Below are 21138 nucleotides of genomic sequence, written 5' to 3'. Positions count from 1 at the left end.
GTCTTCCTCGTTTTTCAGGAACAGAAGAATAGAAGATGTTCACTTCTGGCTATGGTTCATTTATGTCTAAGGTCTTGGTTTTCTATATACTTGAAAAAGGGAGAAAAACAAGAAATGTGGTGAATATTTCCTTCAAAAAGATGGAAGTTCAACATCCAATTTTCCTCATGTTGCCATGCATGATGCCATGGGACCAGATCATTAGGACTTCAGGGTACCCAATCTCTAGCTGCAATGCTATTTCTTAAGAAAACCAGGAATTGCTAGGTAGGTCTAAATTCCCCATCAACGTAAATCAGTATCAGGTCCAGTAATCCATTCCAACAACTAGGATATCTCCAAAGGAAGAAGCAAGAAAACTCACCTAAAATGCTGAATAGTCTGCCCTTGCCATGAAGCATGTCTTAATTTCCAGTCATTAGGATATTTGATAACATAGAGAATTCAAGTTTTTCTCTCTTGCATGGGCTGACATCCTCTGAATAAACACATAGCACTTTGTACCTCATTACAGCAGTACGTTGTGAATTGTAGAGTTACCAGAAACCCCAGGGCACCCAAACCTCTTTACAAAATTACTGCTATGAACAAAAATAACTGCTGGGACATAAAATGGGACATGGAAACTGTTCCAGTAAAAGTAGAAAGTGTTCCTTCATGGAATGTCTCCTGGAGATGATTTGTCTCCTGTCCGTAGCTCATGCTTGAAAACTTAATGGATATCTTAATTTTAGACAACTGCAATTGGATGAGATGAAATACGCTGTAATTGTATAATGTCATATTGTACATGTCCATATATCCATTATAGGCAGTCCTACTCTGAAGGGAGTGTGGGATATATCTGCTAAACAGTTGGGAAATGCTGCCTGGAGCTTGCTGTAGGTCAAAACCCTAAAGCAGTACCATTCAGACCAGACTGGTCCATTCCCAGTGTTGACGATGAGGATGTTTTAGTATACGTATTCCTGTTTGGACAGAGAATTTCCATGGTGGAGGCAATTTGGAAGGGTTTGCATGTAAGTCCTCTAGGACTCCCCAAGTCCTCAAGGACAGATCCAAACCAGCTATTTTTCAACAGATTCTCAATTTAACAGCTTCATCTTTGCTTCGAAAATCCATTGAGAGTATCAGTGTTATTCACTTGGACACTGGGGCCAAGGATACACCACATCCTTCACACAGGAAGAAAGAGACATATTAAAAATAAGCAAAAACATGTCCCAGAACAAAAAGTCTGTATATATGGGAAAGAAGTTGAATTTCTGTTTAAAAACTGGTAATCCTTTGCACATTCTAGGTGAGATTTTGGTTCAGTGGAAATATCCAGCTCTATCCAATGACCTAGGAGGAGTGATCTGAACATCTGTCACGGTGCTCCTCTATGGCAAAGATGTCACCTGGATTCAGGCAGTAGGAAATTCACTGGCATGAGGTTGAGCAAGTGGCTTATTCAGAGAACACAGCAGGTGCCACAATCCACTTGTGTGCTTTACAATTCCCAAGCTATTTCTAATTAACTAAGCAGTGAAGAGGAGGGGGAATCCTTTTGCACATTTTCTCAGTGATCAGAGCACTGGATAAGTAATACAGGGCAAGCTCAGATGCTAAGTCCTCTTCTTGGTCTCACTTCCCTGGAGAAGTATTCCAGTGAAAAAGCCAAGGAAATAATCATAGAAGCATAGAATCACTCAGACTGCAATGGAGTGTCTATTAAATCTGCTGTTTAACGTAAGATTAGTTAACAGACCCCTTTGATTTTAGAATTTAATCCAGTTGGGTCTTGAAAACCTCAAAGGATGGAGATTGTACAACTTTTCTGGACAATGTATGACAATCCATGACCATCTTGGTGCTCGTCAATGTGATATTAACCCCAAGTAATCCTGTTTATACAGAGAGAATCACGATGGATGTCTTCAGGGGTTTCAGAGTATTCTCTTTAAACCTTAAATTCTTGGATTTAGCTGTTTTGGCCCAAAAACGACTGTTCACAAGAAGTTGATACAAATCTTGCAGCAAGCAGAAGGCTAATCTTACCTATATGTAAATCATCAGTACAGATGCATTTCCAGGGCAATGTCATATCACTCATTAACAGGCCACTTTTCTAAGAATTTAACCTCAAATCCAGAATGATAGTGTAGTTAAAGAAGAAACAGCACCTGTAGGTGTGGATGGAGCTTTTGTGCAGGTGTTTCAATGGATGTTGAATGTTAAAGTTTGAGACTCCTTCCATCTTTCGAGGACTCAACTTGAGATCCATTCATATGCAGAGATACGATGCCCAGAATGCTTCAAATGGTTTCCAGTCAGAATCTCAAAACAAAAGGAGATGAATTAGTGTCATTATTGACTGAACCTGCAGTATATTTGTGTAATATTTTAGGATGGAAAATCAAACAAATTAGATGGTTTTAGAAACAAATCAGCACTTTCACATGGCAAGAGATTCACTGAATTTAAACAGTGGCTTTTTCTGGCATAAGATCTTCAAATCTGGAGACAAGTCCAAATGTCTGATAGTGAAGGATCTCCACTGTAGTACTTAACATTGTTTGACCTTTAAAAAGGAGTGAAAGCTCTTAAATTTAAAAAATATATATATAACAGTTCAGCCAAGGTTTGACTCTGATTGTAGGAGGAGAGTAAAAGAAAGACAGTAAGACCAGAGAGCAAGCTTTCAATGCAGGCATGCTCAGTCATGGCTGGGAAGGGAGGCAAGCAGCTTGCAAAGCTAATTCCTTCCTTCTCTTCCAAACCCTCCTGCTCTGTTTCTCTGGCTTCCAAAATCTTTCTGAATGCTTCTCATTTTAAAGGCGATGAACAATTCAGCAAAGGTTATATATATATATTTATATATATATTTAATATATAATAATTTTATATATAATTATATATATTTATATTTTAATATAAATATATATATATATATTATATATATATATATATTATATAATTATGTATATATAAATTTCTTTATTTTCACAAAAACAAACACTCCTGGAATGCCTCCAATTTTCTTGATCCTCCAGTGGGATTTTAAGCACAGAAGAAACCTGCATCATTGGCACCAAGAGTCCCTTTATGGCTGACACGGGGGGCTCTGAATAGCTTCCCATCCAAAACCTTTCCTTAGCAGAGCAGCACAACCATATTTTTTTTCTTTCGATGACGGCAGACGTCCCATCTGCACTGAGTCTGGTCATGTGTAATATTTTCACTGTTATATTTTCAACATGTTTTCTGAGCTCTTCAAGCTCGAGACAGCGATGCTAGAACAAAACGGTCGTGTCGTCATTTATTGTACTCTTCCCCATCACCAGCCAAACAGAAACACTTCACTGCGCAGTGCCAATAGCAACACAGCTTTCTATAGTTGTGATAAAAAAACACTGAAATTAGTCTTTCAGACACGTTAATTTGTGATGAAATATTTATCTTTCGGGATATTTCTTATTCATTCTCATGGTGGAGCTGAGCCAAAATGTGAAATTAGGTAAAAATGTGAAGCCAATAAAAATTACGTAAACATTTTTCCGCAGTTTGGGTCATTTTATATACAGCAAAATATACAGTTTCTTCATTCTTTTGTAGGTATTTTTACCTGTTCCCTCAGCAGAAGGAAGAATATGTCAAGTGTTCTGTATCACTATTCTCAATTCTTTCAGGTCATGCCTCCTTGGAGATTTCCCAAACCTGAACTGATCTTCCTGAGCCAGCATTAAATTCCTACTGGCAATGCCCTCCTCATATTTCGTTTTGCCATCCAGACAATGCTGAATGCCACTGGGAAGATGGCAGTGACAATCAAGCAGTTCTTTCCTAAAGGAAGAAATAAACAAGCAAAATATGCAGAATGGATTGAAGGCTCTGCCTGAGCAAACAGCACAACGTGCAGTGGGGTCAGCTGGCAGTGAAACCCTCAGCTGAAAATCACAGCTCCATCTCATGGGCTTCACCCACCTTGCGAACCCGATGGACCCCTCTCGGAGCAGCCCTGGTGTTTTTGTGCCCTGCTGCTGTCCTCGTGCTCCGCACCCCACACGAACACCCCAAAGCTTGCGACGCACTGCCCTCTAATGTCATTTCGGCATACGAGCAGCTCACGTCCTTCGAGGATACCTAATAAACAACGTAAAAGATCAGCCCCTCCTCCAGGACCTCCCCTCATCCCACAGCACACAGATCCACGCTCCCTTAGAGATCACATCAGGGTGAAAAAATGAGGTCACCCTATTTCCCTTTTTTTTTTTTTTTTTTTTTTTTTTTTGGTACTATTGTGGATGTTGGATACTTTCTGGGTCCCCTCCAACTGCCTCTTATCCATGGCATCTGATGTCTTCAAGTTTATACATTGTGCTGTTGCTTCTTAGGGGTGACTGATGCCCGAGAGTGCAGATGGCCGTTCAAAGTACATATGTGTACTGCATTTATATTATGTATTCTTCTTCTTCTTCTTCTTTTATTTAGTATTTCCAGCAGCCTGTTTGCTTTCTTGCCTCCCTCAGAGCACTGAGTTGGCATTTCTAGCAAATTATCCACAATGAATGCAGCATCCCTTCAAAGGCAGCAGCTGATTTAGAGCCTGCCGCTGTGTGTGTTTTGTCAGTGCTATTTTCTCTTGCGTGCATTGCTTTGCATTCATTAACATTGGGTCCCATCTGCCATCTCATCACCCAGCCAGCTCTATGCCATCCTTCTGCAACTTTGTGCTTTCAGCTTCTGGCTGATTCCACTGTCTCTCCATCACTTTTTGCTCCCGCCTGTAACCTCTCTACGTGGGGACCTCCACACTTTGCAGCGTGCTGAGATTCCTTTACCTGCCTGCAGTTGCTCCATGCTTTCCTGAAATTAACAAGGATTTTGTCATCTGCCCATCTCCTATGCAGGTGCATACAAGTATATTGTGGGTATTCCTGCAAAGAGGGACAGATACATTTTGATCCACATTAGATGCACTTTCCAGACTTACTTAACCAAGACTTGTTTCTCTAGCGATTTCTCTGATTCATTGCTTTAGTAGGCAGTTATTTATAGGTCTAATAATTCAATCGTTACCCTCCCTGTTGTGACTTGTTCCCAGTCTGCCTAGCATGAATTGAAATTTCCCACTATGATTGCATTTTCTACCTTTGCACACTCTAATCCCTTCCTGATGACTTTCATGCTATGATATTGCGCTATGCTGTTTCGGTGCAGTGTTTCAATCTACAGTGATTCTTCTCAGTACCTTTTGATGCAATTAACCATTGGATTCCTTCCTTTAACATAGGATACCAGTCTTTTCTCAATGGGATTCTGTCTCTGTAAAATCAGCATTCAAGTATCCTGCTGATTTTCTTTCTTTCACAGAGCTACAGAAATGTGCTTCATATCATTTCCTTCCTTTAAAAATGCAGGCACTTCTAGGGCAAGGGGAAATCATAGAATTGTAGAATCATAGAACCATAGAACCATAGAATGGCCTGGGTTGAAAAGGACTACAATGATCATCTAGTTTCAAACCCTCCTTCTATGTGTAGGGTCACCAACCACCAGGCTGCCCAGAGCCACATCCAGCCTGGCCTTGAATGCCTCCAGGGATGGGGCATCCACAACCTCCTTGCACAACCTGTTCCAGTGTGTCACTACTGTCTGAGTGAAAAACTTCCTCCTAAATCATAGAATCATAGAATCCTTAGAGTTGGAAGGAACCTCTGAAGGCCATCTAGTCCAAATCCTAAAAAAAAAAAACCACTTGGGAGATGCATTAAATAAACTGAAGAGCATTTTCTTTCTCACTTTCACTGCTATTATTAAAATAGATCCATCTGGAAATGCACTGCCTAGAAAGGTTTGCTCAGCAGGGGACAGCAGAAATAGCAGGGGAAGAGTCCAGAACTTGGAAACAGCTCTTCTCAAAGCAGCAGCCTTACTCTCTGGCATTACTTTTTCATATAACCATAAGGAAATAGATGGCACAGTATCACAGATGAAAGCAGTACTGGAGATAAAGCCTTTCTGATCAATAAAGAGATAGATAGTGCACACAGTATATTGAGGATGAAATGACAATATTTGCTTTGGTGTTTTGCTTTCTTCTGCAGACAGGACTGTGTGTTTATCTATTTCCACCACTTTGTCATGTGGTGCGAGTGGCCGCAGTTCTTAGAAATCTCACCTCATCTGATTTGAAACTGTCTTTTATGGGCTGGAGATCCATTTGCCCACTATAAGCCAACAGTCAAAATGAAGGCCCTGAATAATGAGTGGAAGGTTTGGAGGTGAGCTGAATGCCCAGTCAGACAGATCATTCACTCCATAAGCTACCACAGATCTTTGAAGAAATTAGGATGGAGAAATGTGGTACCACGTACGGGGAAACGCAGCTCGCACTGGGAACGAATGCAGCCCTGCCCTCTGCCGACCGAATTCCTAATTCCACTTCAAACTTCAGCGTGGCTCCGAAAAGAGTCAATGGCATCTTGTGAAATTGCAGGGACTATCACTCCATGCTCGATTGTTTCCAGAAAACATCACTGGGCAGTCCTAACCAAGTGCCCTGACCATGCCAGAAGCCCCAGAAACACCGTTTCATTTCTGTCTGTGTAGGATTTTGCACTGGGGACACTCCGGTTGGTGGGAGTGGGCTCCACTGTCAGGCTTCCAGTTGCAGAGGGATGTCAGCAATGGCAGTGATTCCTCCTGCATCAGAAAGCAGCCTCCCCGAGGCCACAGCGATGGGAGGAGACAGGACTGAGGTTGTCTCTGGAGGGGTCACTCCGTACTGGTGTATGCTGGGGCGAAACTGGGAGGGGAAGATGGAGGCAGAGAAGCCTGCAGAGAAGGACCTGGGGGTCCTGATGGATGAAAAACTGAACATGAGCCAGCAGAGTGCTCTTGCAGTTGGAAAGCAAATGGTATCCTGGGCTCCATCAGCAGAGGGGTGGCCAGCAGGGACAGGGAGGTGACTGTCCCCCTCTACTCTGCTCTTGTGAGGCCCCATCTGGAGTACTGTGTCCAGGTCTGAAGCCCCCAGTACAAGAAAGACAGGGAGCTGTTGGAGAGGGCCAGAGCAGAGCCACAAAGACGATCAGGGGACTGGAGCACCTCCCCTACAAAGACAGGCTGAGGGAGCGGGGCTTGTTCAGCCCGGAGAAAAGAAGGCTGCAGGGTGACCTCATTGCAGCCTTTCAGTACCTAAAGGGAGCCTACAAACAGGAGGGGAATCAAATTTTGGAAGGGGTAGATAACTGCAGGACAAGGGATAATGGTTTGAAGTTGAGCGAGGAAAGATTTAGATTGGATGTCAGGGAGAAATTCTTTACTATGAGTGGAGAGGTGCTGGAACAGGCTGCCCAGAGAGGTTGTGGATGCCTCGTCCATCCCTGGAGGTGTTCAAGGCCAGACTGGATGGGGCCCTGGGCAGCCTGGTCTAGTATTAAATGGGGAGGTCGGTGGCCTTGCGTGAGGCAGAGGGGTTGGAGATTCCTGATCCTTGAGGTCCCTTCCAACCTTGGCCATTCTGCGAGGCGAGGGATGCTTCTCCCTCCTCCAGCCGCCAGGGGGCGCTACAACGGCGGCGCCGCCGCGGTGCGGTCGGCTCCCCATTGGCCGAGTGGAACGGGCGGCAGCGCGCAGGCGCAGACGCCGTGAGGGGGACTCGTTCCCGGCTGCCTCAGCGGCCGGCTCATGGCGGCGGCGCGGTGACGGGTGAGCAGCGGGCGGCGGGCCTCGGCCGGCACACCCCGCTTGGGAAACCCGCTCCGCGTCCCGAGGGTGCGTGTAGGGAAGGCATAGAGGTGGGTGGGGTAAGAGCGGGTCCTCGGCCGCGGGTTGCTCCTCTCAGAGGGGCGAAGGCCTAGCGTGGGGGGGGGGTCGGGCCCCTCAGCCCCGCTGCGCGGCCTGTGTGCCTCACGGCCTCGGCCCTCTGCCCGCCTGCGGGGCAGGCTGTGCGTGGCTGGTTACAGGCTCTGTGTTTGCTGCCTCGGCCCCCGGTGTGCTGCAGCCCATCCCCTTCAAATTGGAGGTGCAAAGTCCTGTCTATTTATACTTGTCCAGTAACGTACCCCAGGTGTGTGCTATCTGCCTCGGAGTAGCAGAACTCCTGCTTCACTGGTGTAGACAGTGATAGGACAAGGGGGAATGGTTTTAAGCTGAGGAAGGGAAGGTTTAGATTGGGCGTTTGGGGGAGTTTCTTTACAGAGAGCGGTGAGGTGCTGGAACATGCTGCCCAGAGAGGCTGTGGATACTCCATCCCTGGAGGTGTTCGAGGCCAGGTTGGATGGGGCCTTAGGCAGCCTGGTCTCATACCAGATCTGTGTGGTGGCCCTGCCCGTGGTAGGGGGTTGGAACTTGATCCTTCCAACCCAAGCCATTCTGTGATTCACAGACTGCGCTTCCCTGCGGCAGTCAGGAATTCGTTTTTAACCTTGTTCTCACCCTGCCCACATCTAGTTCCCTTGTGCTTTATTCCTGTATGTATGGTGTTCCTTGTGCCCATACATGCAGTAACCCCCTAATAATCCTGTCTTCTCCAGTATCTTGCAGTGAACTGTGTTCTACCAAGCCCTGGCTGTTCCTATTCCACTGCAAGATGAAACCTCATTTGTTTGCCTTTTATTTTTGCTGAGTGTGACCCCTTTGGGGCTTGCTGTCAGCTCTACCTGAGACTTTTCCCCTAAGTTTAAATGCATCTCAGATATATCTTTAGCAAAGAACACCTATATGCTGAGTTCCCTGTCAGATCTGTGAAAGCAAGATCTTGCTGATGAATCTGTAGAATTTCACTGCAATCTGTTCATCAGTAATATTGCAGTAAATTAACAAACTGAAGCTCTTGGCAGGAGAGACTATAGTCCAGGTCTCATTGAGACTAAATAATGGCCTTACAGGTTGTTCCACAGGTGGTGGATTTCTCTTTATATTCACATTTTTCCTTCTGCCTTTCATGCTAGATGAAGTAACACACAAGGTGATATATTTCATTTTGCGTTGCTGCTGATGTTGTTTTGCTAATTTTGTATAAATGTATGCCTGTGTATTTGGAAGGCCTTTAAGTGTTGTGAAAATACTCTGGCAAATAGAATTACAGTAAGATACCCTTTTTGAATGTGCAGAGAGGCAAAAAAAGTAGCAGTATTTAAGCAGGTGAATGAAGTGTTGGTATGTTTGTGCGTATCAATTTTAACATCAACAGAGAATAATTCTGTCTGGATCTTGAAGTTTTGAGGATTGTGATGCACTTGATGTTGAATTTCATTATAAATCTCCAAATGTTGGTCTGGGTTACAGTGCAACTTCAGAGCTTGAAATGATTGATATATACTGCTGGAAGTTTAAACTTAGGATGTTTTTAACACCTATCAACTTTTGAAGAGTACTCATTGCCTTTAAAGTGGTTATTTTTGCACAGTCTTACTTGTAGGTCCTGTATGTCTGCTACTGTGCAGCAAAAAAAACCCCAAAAACCAGCAGTGTTATCGCTTGGAATTCTCTCTGGCTTGGAAAAAAAAAAAGGATATTTAAAATTTAAAGGCTACAAGACCAGACATACCTGAAATAGCAGCAGCTGGGCACTGGGCATAGTGACATCATCTGATTTACCTTTTGTTGTTGTTTTCCAGTTTTAAATTGAAGAAAAAATGTCACTTTACGATGACTTGGGAGTTGAGACCAGCGATTCCAAAACAGAAGGCTGGTCTAAAAACTTCAAACTACTACAGTCTCAACTGCAGGTGAAGAAGGCAGCTTTGACTCAAGCAAAGGTATGGACTCTTCCTAATTTTGCTTCCTGTTGTTAAATATTCTTTCATGCTCAGATCATTGAGAGTTCATGACCTTATAATACAGATTTGAGGTGATTTTGTCCTGTTGGCTGTGGGTTTCTAGCAAGGGGCCTCACAAAACAGGTGGGAGGCACAAAAGATGCCTTTTCTTCAGGTCTGTTCAAGGAAGTATGGCAAGATGAAAATAACAAAGAATTGGTGTTTGCTGTGAGCCTCAAATCTTGTTGCTACTTGAGCCAAAAGCTGATCTTCACATTTAACATTGAAGATAATTAGGTTAATTATTTTTTTTCTTGTTTAACGTGTAAGTAAAGATCGTGCTGCTCTTGAAAGTTGTCAGTGCTGCTTATTCTGGTCATTCTTTATAGAGTTATTACTTATATATCTGCATCGATTTATGCTTTCTGTTTGAAGGGCCTTAGGTGCTAAAGTACAAATCATTGTGTATTAGAAATTCTTAGAGAAACTGTGCATGTGCATGGAAGGGAGAAGTAGTGCAAGCCAATTCCTTGAGCTTAAACTGCAACAGAGCTGTTTTCTGCTCTTTTATTGCGACAGTATTTCATCTCGTGGCTTTACACAGTACTGTTATTCTGCTTTGATTCATGCAGGATATGTGTACATTCGTTGTGATCTGTAGGGTCTAGAGTGAGGTTACTTAAATACTGGTACAGATAGAAAATGATTACTGAGACATGGCAATTTGTCAGTTGAATTAATGCTGATTTACGCTGCTAAAATCGACAGCAGGATTTTGCTGTTAGTTGGAGCAATGTGTGGGAATGAAATTTGAAATGGCTGCTGTGTTAGGTATTTTCTTTGTCTGTATGTGTGCAAATACCCAGGCTGGATGTGGCTTTGGGCAGCCTGGTCTGGTGGTTGGCGACCCTGCACATAGCAGGGGTTGAAACTCGATGATCATTGTGGTTCTTTTCAACCCATTCTATGAAATAGAACAGCAGTAATAGAACAGAGCAAGTTTGAAAAATGGAGAGTATACATCGATACGTTTTACTGGATGGTAAAGCATGTGTTCAGAATAGATTTAAGATCCTTCTTGAAAAAAAATCTGCTAGGTTCAACCTGATCTGAAGAGATCCCCTGAGCTTCTAATGTGTGCTTTTCATGCTGGTGCAAAGCATTCACTTATCTGTGAATTTTAGTTGTGTGTTTTAGTGCATGCACAAGCAAAGTCTCTCTTGCTTAAAAAGAGGAAAGTGTGCTATTTTGTTATCTTATAGAAAGGAAACAAAAGATAGAAAACGGTTTTTGTAGCTTTTTTAGGCATTTTATGTTTTGGCCATTTTTCAGAGTCAGAGAACCAAGCAGACAACAGTACTTGCTCCAGTGATTGACCTGAAGCGAGGGAGTTCTTCTGATGAAAGACAGATCGTGGACACACCGCCTCATGTAGCAGCTGGGTTAAAGGTAAGAACCATTAACTCAAGAAGCAGATAGGCTCCATCTGCTAACAGATGTCTCTGAATTGGAATATTTTGGCAGCCATCTGCAGTTTATTTTTAAATGGTCTTTCCGAGTGCTAAAAGAACCGATTGTTTTCCAGAATTGGAATCTCAACTCAGAGGTTCTTAAATTAATGAGCATTTCAGCTTTTTACAGATTTCTATGTGATGCTAATTTTAGGGTAGTATGGTTAGGTCTCTTAGGTAGGTTGGACTCAATGATCTTTAAGGTCTTTTCCAACCTGAGTGATTCTAGTGATTCTATGATTCTGTACAACATGAAAGCATCCTGTTGAATGTACAATTAAAATAAAGCATTGCTCTTATCATATCTCTTCTGGACAGCTTCAAAATACTTTGCAAAATGGTGATTTGGTCAGGTAAATAATGAAGGTAATTGTAATTGCACCAGTGTTGGAACTGGACTTGTGTAATGATACAAATGGTTATCACAGTGATACAACTGTGATTGGAAGGAACCTTTGAAGGCCGTCTGGTCCAACAGCTCTACTCAAACAAGGACGCATGAAACAGGTTGCCCAGGACTGTGATTCTATGATCTCAGCTGACAGACGTCCCCGTTCTCCTTTTTCTCTTTCAAGGATCCCGTGCCTAGTGGTTTTTCTGCAGGAGATGTATTGATTCCTCTGGCAGATGAGTATGATCCCATGTTTCCAAATGACTATGAAAAAGTGGTGAAGCGGCAAAGAGAGGAACGACAGAGGCAGCGTGAGCTGGAGAGGCAAAAGGAAATAGAAGAGAGAGAAAAGTAAGGCATTAATGTGTGGCGTATTGGCAGTTAGGTGAAGAACAGGCTGTTAAATGTACGTCTGTTTGGTTTTATCCCCCTGAAGAGTGTCAGGAAATTTCTTTAGGTTTAGCAAATAAGATTATTTTTGAAGTGTTTCATGTCAGTATAACCTGACATCAGAAATGCTTTCAACACTCAGAGATAAATCATCTTTTCTCTTTTCACGTACTTCACACTGACCTGTGAATTCATTCCAGTTTTAAGGGCGTAGCTAGCACTGCCTTTATGAAGCATAGTTGCCAGTTACCTCATGTTCTGCATTCAGTTGAAGCATACTTTCTGTATTTATTTCTCTTTTGTTTCTGGCCAAAAGAAATCTTTAAGTAGCTCAGTGCTTTTTCTGTGGAATAAGAAATCTCTTTGATCTTATTAAAGGTTGAATGCAGATTCAAAGTTCTGTTGAAATAGATGGTAAGACATCTGCCAGCCAGGAAATAAGATTACATTTGCTTATTCTAAGTGAAACTAATAAGCAGTTTCATCGTAGTACGAATCGTAAAGTCTGTGGAATTACACTGTTTAAGCATGAGGATTTTTTTTTTTCATTAAAAACTGACTGATTAAATACTGCTTCAGATAGCCTTTGGTGGGGAATTTGAAAGGAATTTGAAATTTGAATTTCTCTTCAATGCAGGGTGATTAATTCATGTCTCTGCTGCCTTGCTATTGCTTGCATCCAGCACCTCTCCCATTATAGTCTGTTAGTCACTGTCATCAGCTTGGGCTACACTTATTCATAGGCTTCTTCATTTCCATACTTCATCCTTGATTCATTTGCAGGTGGAAAACGATCTTGTTTTGAATCCATTTTCTATTTTACAAAAAAAAAAAAAAGGATAAAAGCAAACCAACAACAACAAAAAAACCCTAAAAGGGTGTTTACTTTCACTTTCATGGAAAACACATTATAAAATGCTAATCTGATTGGCCAAATGCCATTAAATTCACAGGGCAAAGGCAGTATCATGAGTTAAAGCAGACTTGAATTGTTTCTTATCCTAACTTGCTGTGTCTCCTAGAAGACGTAAAGACAGACATGAAGCCAGTGGGTTTTCAAGAAGACCAGATCCAGATTCTGATGAAGATGAAGATTACGAAAGGGAGAGAAGAAAAAGAAGTAAGAGAGCTGTTTATTTTCTTAATAGGAGAAAAATGCAGGGAGGAGGAGGATATGGTCACAGTCCTGGTTTAATGTATTTTGTATTTCTCTTAGCTGAGAGGCATACTGTTAACATTCGAGCCATTGGAGTAAACCCAGTATTTTATTACATTATCACTATTTTAATACAGTGGTTTTTTTTTTCCTTGGAGGAGGTGCATTCTCAATTATTTGTGGCTTTCCACTGGTTTGTCAATACCTATTTTACCTTTATGCACGGTGTGGAATTCCAGGAGAGAAGGAAAGCGTGGAATAAAATGAAGCCACGAGAATCACTGTTGAGCTTTCACTACTGGTGCTTACCATTGCTGGTGATTTGAATGCTCTTAGAACCAGTTAGCAAAATACATGCTGGGATGATACCTTAGCACAAACAAAATGAAATTTCATTCTTCTCAACAGCAACAATTTGAGTGAATAATTCAGGTCTGATTTATTTTAGAAAAGTAAATTTCTGACACGGACATGGAAAATATTGGCTCTGCGTTGGAAGTCAGTGGCTACCTTAAAATGCTGCATATTAAAATAGGGAAGGGGCTTTGTACCATTCTCTTATGTAAGTGTAGTCAAACTTGAGCAGAGTATTGGCTTAATTGAACTGTTTTAGGACTGAAGGTTTGCTTCCCTTGTAGCCTTTACTTTTGAAATTCTGTGCAATATATTGACTGGAAACAACATGCAGCACGTGATTGCAGTGGGATCTTCTTTGATGTGCTTTTCATTCATATCGCTCACACTCTTGCTGCTGCTTTTGGAGCCAGCAGCTGTGTTACACCTCAGTGCAGCTATTCCAAGCAGCAGAACATAATGACACAAACATATTTTCTTCCATTTTACTCATAGGTATGGGAGGAGCTGCAATTGCACCACCTACTTCTCTGGTTGAGAAGGACAAAGAACGTAAGTACAACAAAATCCTGTTCTCTGACAGCAGTAATATTTCTTAATTCTCACTCAGCTTTCTATTCAGTAAAGTCATCCTGCTATTCTTTTCAAGTGATTGTTTCTTGCCTGATTACTTATCCTAGTTTATTGTTGACTGCAGGGAGGCTGTGGGGAACCCATAATAATACTGTTTCCTGTCTCTATGCTAAAGGATTCTTTCTGTATGGCTGTAGAAGTGGTTTAGCAGGCTGCTCTGTTGTAAATGTGTCCAGTTATTCATTTGTGGTGTAAAAGAAGTGGTGTTGCAGAAAGGTGGATGAAAAACCTCAGTGGTATGAAGAGAGAATTCTTCCATTGCCCTTGGCTTTCAGAGGTGCTTTATGAATGACCCTTTTCTAAAGCAATCAGGCACTGCAAACGCAACTTTTAAGATCTTTGAGGGATAACCAAAGAACACTCAGAAAAATCCTCTTAAGCAGCTATCATCTTTGTGTGAAAGCTGAAAGGTTGAAGGTCTTACTTTAGAGGCAAAAGATAAGTTCCTATTTCCATTTTACTAGTGATAGATAAAGCAAATAATATCTGTTGAAGAATTACACGTGCAGAAGGGTTGTCCTCGATGAACTCAGGTTGAAGGTCGCAGTATTCCACTAGGTGGCAGACTCTTGCTGTAAGAACAAAATGCTCAAGGCTCTTTTTGTATGTCTGATTAAGTTTTTAAGTGACACAATGTGCTGTTCGTTGTTTTATGTCCTTAAAAATAATTAAGCTGTGCACGTAAAGGATTTTCCAGATTTTATTTGAAAGAAGATTTAAAATAAAATAATGGAAGGTTGGCAGAGTAAGTGAGTGATGTAATAATGAAAGCATTTGAAGTGTGTAAACACTAGAAACAGAAATTGTCCTGAGTAAATAATTAGGAGCGATTGAGTAGAGTCAAGGAAAAATAAATATAGGCTGGAAATGTTAGAAATATCCTGAGGGGAGACCTCTGTGAGATGAGCTTACAAAGAAATCTTTGTGCTGCTGGTTACTTGATACCCAAAGCTAGACTGGAAAAACCTCAGAAAACAGCGCTGTAGCAGAAGTGCAGCAGCAGTTCAGTCCATCTCGTGGCAGCCCACAGCTCTGCACTGGGGGCAGAGGGGCCAGCAGTGAGCTCTGTGACAGCAGCAGGGCCAGAGGGAACAGCACGGAGCTGGGGCAGGGGCTGTTAGGGAAAGCTTTGCACCAGAGGGTGGCACCAAGCTGCCAGAGTTCAAGAGATGTTTGGACAGTGCCCTCAGACCTAGGGTTTGGATTTTGGGTGGTCCTGGGTGGAGCCGAGAGGTGGACTCAAAGCCTTGTGAGTCCTTTCCAACTTGAGGTGCTCTGATTCTAGATAGTATTTTCTTTTTCCTCATCAGTGTTCTCAAACTTCACGTATGACATAGTGGGAAAGATATAAACGGTAGTTCACAGTAAGATAATTTGAAACAAATTCAGTTTAAAAGGCCTTAAATACACTCAAAAGTGTGTTCTGTGTGTTTTCTTCAGTGTACTGTAGGTTTTTTGTTGTGGGTTTTTTTTTTTTTTACATTTTTCAGTTTGACTTCTCAGTGGAAGATAGTAATCTAATCTGTATGATATTGCCATGCTGTGTCAGTTCAGAAGTTATCAGAGAGATCTGTATAAATATTTCGAGTTGTGCTGGTTCTTTTTAGGAAGACTGATTTCTCCTTTGTGTAAGTGTACAGTATGCTTTCTTTACAGTCCTTTAGGCCTAAGATGTGTGTATTGACATAATGTCACAATTGTGTTCTGATGAATGGAACGTTGGGTTTGTTTGTCCCCTGTCTGGATAGACTCACTGTGGTGCAGGTGGCTGCTTAATGTTTTTCTCAGCTTGATAAGTAAGAAGTTAATGAATGTGTTACAGACTTAGACATGCACAATGTGTATGTAAACTCATGATTTGTTCTATGACAAAAATCCAGAATAACTCTTAAGTTTAAATCTAGGGGCAAGGGGAAGAAGATAAGGGGGTGTTAAAGCTCTGCGTGCATAGGAAACGTTCTTCTGGTTTGGGTTTATGTGAAAGATGTTTTTGTATAAAGCAGAAAAGGTACAGTTTGCAAGTAGAGGCCCTGGGCAGCCTGGTCTAGTATCTAGGGTTGGTGGCCCTGCCTGTGGCAGGGAGGAAGTGAGACTCATGATCCTTGAGGTCCCTTCCAACCCTGTGATTCTGTGATAGAGATCTTTCTCTAAATGAGCTGAAATTGAAAGCATCGTATTTGTAACATGCAGCATATTTTAGTGACAAAGTAAATGTCTCTTTTCTTCAGCTGTAGCATCGTTCCCATACGAGGATGAGTCAAGACCTCGGGCACCATCTTCCAAAGCAGCCATTCCTCCTCCAGTGTACGATGAGCCAGACAGACCTCGTAGCCCCACGGGACCTAGCAACTCATTCCTTGCTAACATGGGGTAAATGTTTGACATATTTACACTTGGTGGAAAAAAGCATTAGAAGGTGACAGGAATGGAAAGTTAAAATAGTTTTCAGTAAAGTAAATAACACATTGTGTGTATATGGTTAGCCTGAGTGCATGTAGACAGAACTGACAGGATACAGAAAAAGCAGTGGATTGACTTGAATGAGAGAACTGCATTTGAGAGAGCTGTGTTTTCAAGACAAGTTCTGAAGCCACGTTCCAGCATGAAGTGTTTATGGGTTGTACAATCCAAGCTAATGTAGTCTGCAGGAAAGCAAAGGTGGCTTGTCAGTTCCACTAGGTTTCTTTTCCAGCCTTGTCCTAATTTTGTTATGTGCCTATTTCAACTGTAGTTCGTTTCTTCAGAAATTCAAAGCATATTTGCACGAGTGTGGGAGCAGCTGTGGTTGCAAATCTGTCCGTTTACTTTTCTGCCTGGCGTCCTTGTTGTGTGTGATGCTTGTGTTTCTACAGTGGGTGGCAAAGTGAAGTCAAATGTATAGTTAAAAATAGCCCCGAGACCTCATTTGAAAGGTGTCATGGTTAGCTGTGTGCTCTCTTCTCGGTCATACTGGGTGTTGCAGAAGTGCAGATTTGATATGATCCAAACTGGATGCAGGATGAAATGCAGCCATAAAAGCGTAGTTTATTACACTGTTACACTGCATTTATTTTTGGAGACAGCTTTTTCAATCCATTTTTCAATAGAAACGTCATTTTTCTGGGCAGTGTTTAAAAAAAAAATAATCAAACAGCAACAGCAACAAACCATGGAACTGAAGTAGTACTAGGGAACACATTGAGGTATTGCTGCCTCCTCTATTTAGCACTGCACTGGGAACTTCACTTCATTGAAGGAGGTGCTGCTATAGAAAATGTTTTGTCTATACAATTGACTACTGTTTATCCTGTGGCTTAATGTTTCAGCTTTCAAGCATTATGTAGCCAGGCCTTTGTATATGTCATGTAGTCACTGATCCAGTGTTTTCTGTGCAATCTTAAATGCCTCTTGGTAGAATGGAGGTGACTTAGTGTAGATTATTTACTGTGGTGTGAATTACTGTAGCGTGACATTTCTTGTGTGCCTTGGCTTAGCCAGGTATGTGCTCCAAATAAATGCCAATGAAGAAGGTATTTTTAATAGATTGGAGATTATTACCTGAGTAAGCTCTTGAAAATTCAGAAAGAAGAGCTGTGTCAATTAATACTGAGAATATCCAGGTTTGTCATAGGAAGTGCTAGCAAAACCATGTGCTTTGGACCTTATGCAGACTTCAAAACAGTAGGTAGTATAATGTGATCTAATGTGGAAAGCAGATGGTTCCACATTAGGTTCCACCTTTTCTCTCAGGCTTTTGATACCAGCCACTGACAGAGATCAGAAACTGGACTAAATGGACCTTGGCATGATGTGTGACTTGCTCTGCTACTAGAACCTTGAATGTGTTTGGAAAAGTGTGGGCAACTTTTGAGCACTTGCACACTCTGGAGAAATGCAGTGACAACACTGTTGTAAGAAACCTTTACTAACCTATGTTTTTTTCCTTTTTGCAGAGGGACAGTGGCTCATAAAATCATGCAGAAGTATGGTTTCAGAGAGGGCCAAGGGCTGGGAAAGCACGAACAGGGGCTGAGCACAGCACTCTCTGTAGAGAAAACTAGCAAGAGGGGTGGCAAGATAATTGTTGGAGATGCTACAGAGAAAGGTAATGTTGTCTTGCACCAATACATTTGTGAAAATGATAGTGGGAAATAATAGTTTGTGCTCAGTGGAAGCTCCTGGATTTTTGTTAGCTATTAGTTCTAGCAGAAAATACTGCTTAATTGGAACAATGCCTCATGCTCTTTTTTGTGGAAACTTCCCTTTATAACATTCTTTTAAAGTGATCTATTAATTATTTTATTTTAGCTCATCCTCCCTTATCAGCCGTCCTTCTTTAGTGTTTGTAACCTTCTACCTGTATATTCACTTCAGTGCTGTGTTCCTGCTGGCTTTTTTCCCTATCATGTGCGTTAGATAATGTCCTCATTTCCCTGCTGTTGTTTGCATCTCCACTGACTGGAACAGCACTTCTGCCTGAACACAAGTGTTGGAAGTCAGGAGATCTGGTTTTTAATTCTTAGAGGATCTGATGCAGTTTTAAACTCATGAATGATTTCCCTGAAGGAAATAGCACGTTGTCTGTGATCTTTGTAGCAGTGATTTTTGTGCATACTGTCCTTCCAAGAAGCGACAAGATCTCTTCCTACCTGTACAAAGCTATACTTAATGGCCTTTGTTTCACTGTTTGCTAACAGTAAAAAGCTGATTAAAGCCTTCATATGAGCATTAGTCTAAAATGATTCCATGATTAACTTTTTTTTCTCTTCCTAGCAGATGCAACCAAGAAAGCAGATTCTAATCCATTGACTGAGATACTGAAATGCCCAACTAAAGTGGTCTTACTAAGGGTAAGTTGTGTCTCGGTATTTCCACCATACACAACTGATTTCAATGCTAAAACCTGCATTCCTGTTACTCTGTGCAGTTTGGACAATTCTGAACTGCACCTAGGTGGTGCTCTGTGTGTTGTGGAGAAAATGTATGCTTTCCTTTGATACAATTTGTGACTGTAAATCAACGTTAGCTTAGGTTATGCAGCGACCATGTCACAGTGTCTTAGTATTAGGGAACTGCCTGGGCTCTGGAACGTGACAAAATGATTCTTGACCTGATAAACAATAGCTTAAATTATTCATAGTCACAGTTGCATGCATCTGTGATTTATCTACATTATTATCTATGCAGGCTGCATCCAATGACTTAGGTTTATTGTTTAAACTTTCAGAATATGGTGGGTGCAGGTGAGGTGGATGAAGATCTAGAAGTTGAAACTAAGGAAGAATGTGAAAAATATGGCAAGGTTGGGAAATGTGTCATCTTTGAGGTAAGACAGAATCGTTCTCCCATTCTGGCTACTCCAAAAGTGAACTGCCCGTTTGTCTTTCATGACTGGCACACTGCTGCTGTGAAGGAGCAGCATAGATTAGAGGATTTCAAAGGGTCCTTTGTTGTGTTGTGATTCTGTTTCCAATTTTTGTAAAGTGCAAACTCTGAATGTCAGAAATAGCAAAGTCCTTGAGTGTGGTGTTTTTGGAACCTTTTTTAGTTCCTCCTGCTAAATTAATCTTTTACTTTGAGATGCTTGTAAGTTTAGATTACTGAAACTTTTCACCCTAGCTGATTTGAAAGGTTTCCATAGAGAAGCAGGACCCAAGTTCAGCAGTCTTCAACCTCCCTTTGGCAACTGGAGAATTGAATTATATTGGCTTAATTTTACATTCTACTTTTGCAAAAAAGCACTTCATAGAACAGTGGTTTTGTTGCTATTCTAATCAGATCTGCTGGGTTGTTTGTTTTTTATTGTTTTTGGGTTTTCTTTCAGATTCCTGGTGCCCCTGATGATGAAGCTGTAAGAATATTTTTGGAGTTTGAACGGGTTGAGTCTGCAATTAAAGGTAGGTTACTAAACTGTGTCGTATGAATTTCAGTGTTCACCTCAAAGAGATCAAAGTCTCAGTCATTAGACTCAAATTTTTAGTCACTGAATTGCTGCTTGCTGACCTGTTTTTTGTTGCAATTATAGCTGTTGTGGATCTAAATGGAAGATACTTTGGCGGCCGAGTGGTGAAGGCTTGTTTCTACAACCTGGACAAGTTCAGAGTACTGGATCTGGCAGAGCAAGTTTGATTTTAAAAATCTAGCTCGAGGTGTCACTGTTTTGGCAATCGTGTTTTCAGCAGTAGGCTGGGAAAAAAGAAGAGAAAGTAGCTTTCCTAGCAGACTGGAAACAAGCCTCATTGAATGGATTTTTCGCATTCATTGTGACTTCATTTTTTGTAATATAAAACCCTTTGAAATTAAGATTCACGTCTGTGTGTTTTTGAATTGCACAATTCTGCTTATTGCTCTGGGAATCCTTGGTTTTTTGAACTTTTCATCCATGACTTCATTATTTTGAAAACCAACTGCTGAGGAAATGCTTTGTCTGTATTCCTGTTTTCCTTGTTCTGGTGCTTCTTCACAGTTTCCTGGTCGGCATCCACAGTAAGTGGGAAGCTCTGGAAGAGGACTGTGTGCTATTATGCTTCTCTTTCCTGATATTTCTCTTGCTTGTCAGTCCTCCATCTCTGCACACCGAAGTGATCTGGGGTTGTTGGGCAGTTGGCAGATAGTTTGTTCTTTTTTTTTTTTTTTTTTTTTTTTTTTTTTTTTTTTTTTTTTTTTTACTTCAGCACAATATTTTCTATGCCAGAATGGAGACTAAAGCAACAAGGAGTGAGTTTGTGTTTCTTCCCAAGTCCAAAGAAAACAGGTTTAATAGAGGGAAGTGAAAGGAGAAAGGAAATTAAAAAGCTTAGGCATTTGAATCAGAATGAGTGCACTGTTAGCAGATGCTCTATACTGTCAGGCAGTCTTTGCTAGAAAGCCAGTGTTAACTGATTGCAGGTAGTTATTGAAATACTGTGTATAGAATGGAGAAACTCATTCTTTCATCTGGCCAGCTATCAGATTCTCAATTCTTCTAATGTAGGT

The 21138-nt window shown here is 41.5% G+C and overlaps 1 protein-coding gene across 1 annotated transcript; it reads left to right on the top strand.

Moving 5' to 3' along the window:
• Window positions 1-9626: 9626 nt before the first annotated feature.
• Window positions 9627-20292, top strand: RBM17 (RNA binding motif protein 17; the record flags this gene model as incomplete). Its single annotated transcript, XM_079538681.1, has 11 exons — window positions 9627-9749; window positions 11082-11198; window positions 11836-12002; window positions 13064-13161; window positions 14047-14103; window positions 16413-16554; window positions 18117-18268; window positions 18940-19013; window positions 19391-19489; window positions 19988-20060; window positions 20189-20292. The coding sequence occupies 11 exons, from the start codon at window positions 9627-9629 to the stop codon at window positions 20290-20292; spliced, it is 1206 nt and encodes a 401-aa protein (XP_079394807.1).
• Window positions 20293-21138: the final 846 nt, after the last annotated feature.

This window comes from Tetrao urogallus (assembly GCF_951394365.1).
Source record: "Tetrao urogallus genome assembly, chromosome: 1".
Lineage (NCBI taxonomy): Eukaryota > Metazoa > Chordata > Aves > Galliformes > Phasianidae > Tetrao > Tetrao urogallus.
Note: the sequence above shows the minus strand (reverse complement) of the source record. Positions and strands in the feature narration are given on the sequence as shown.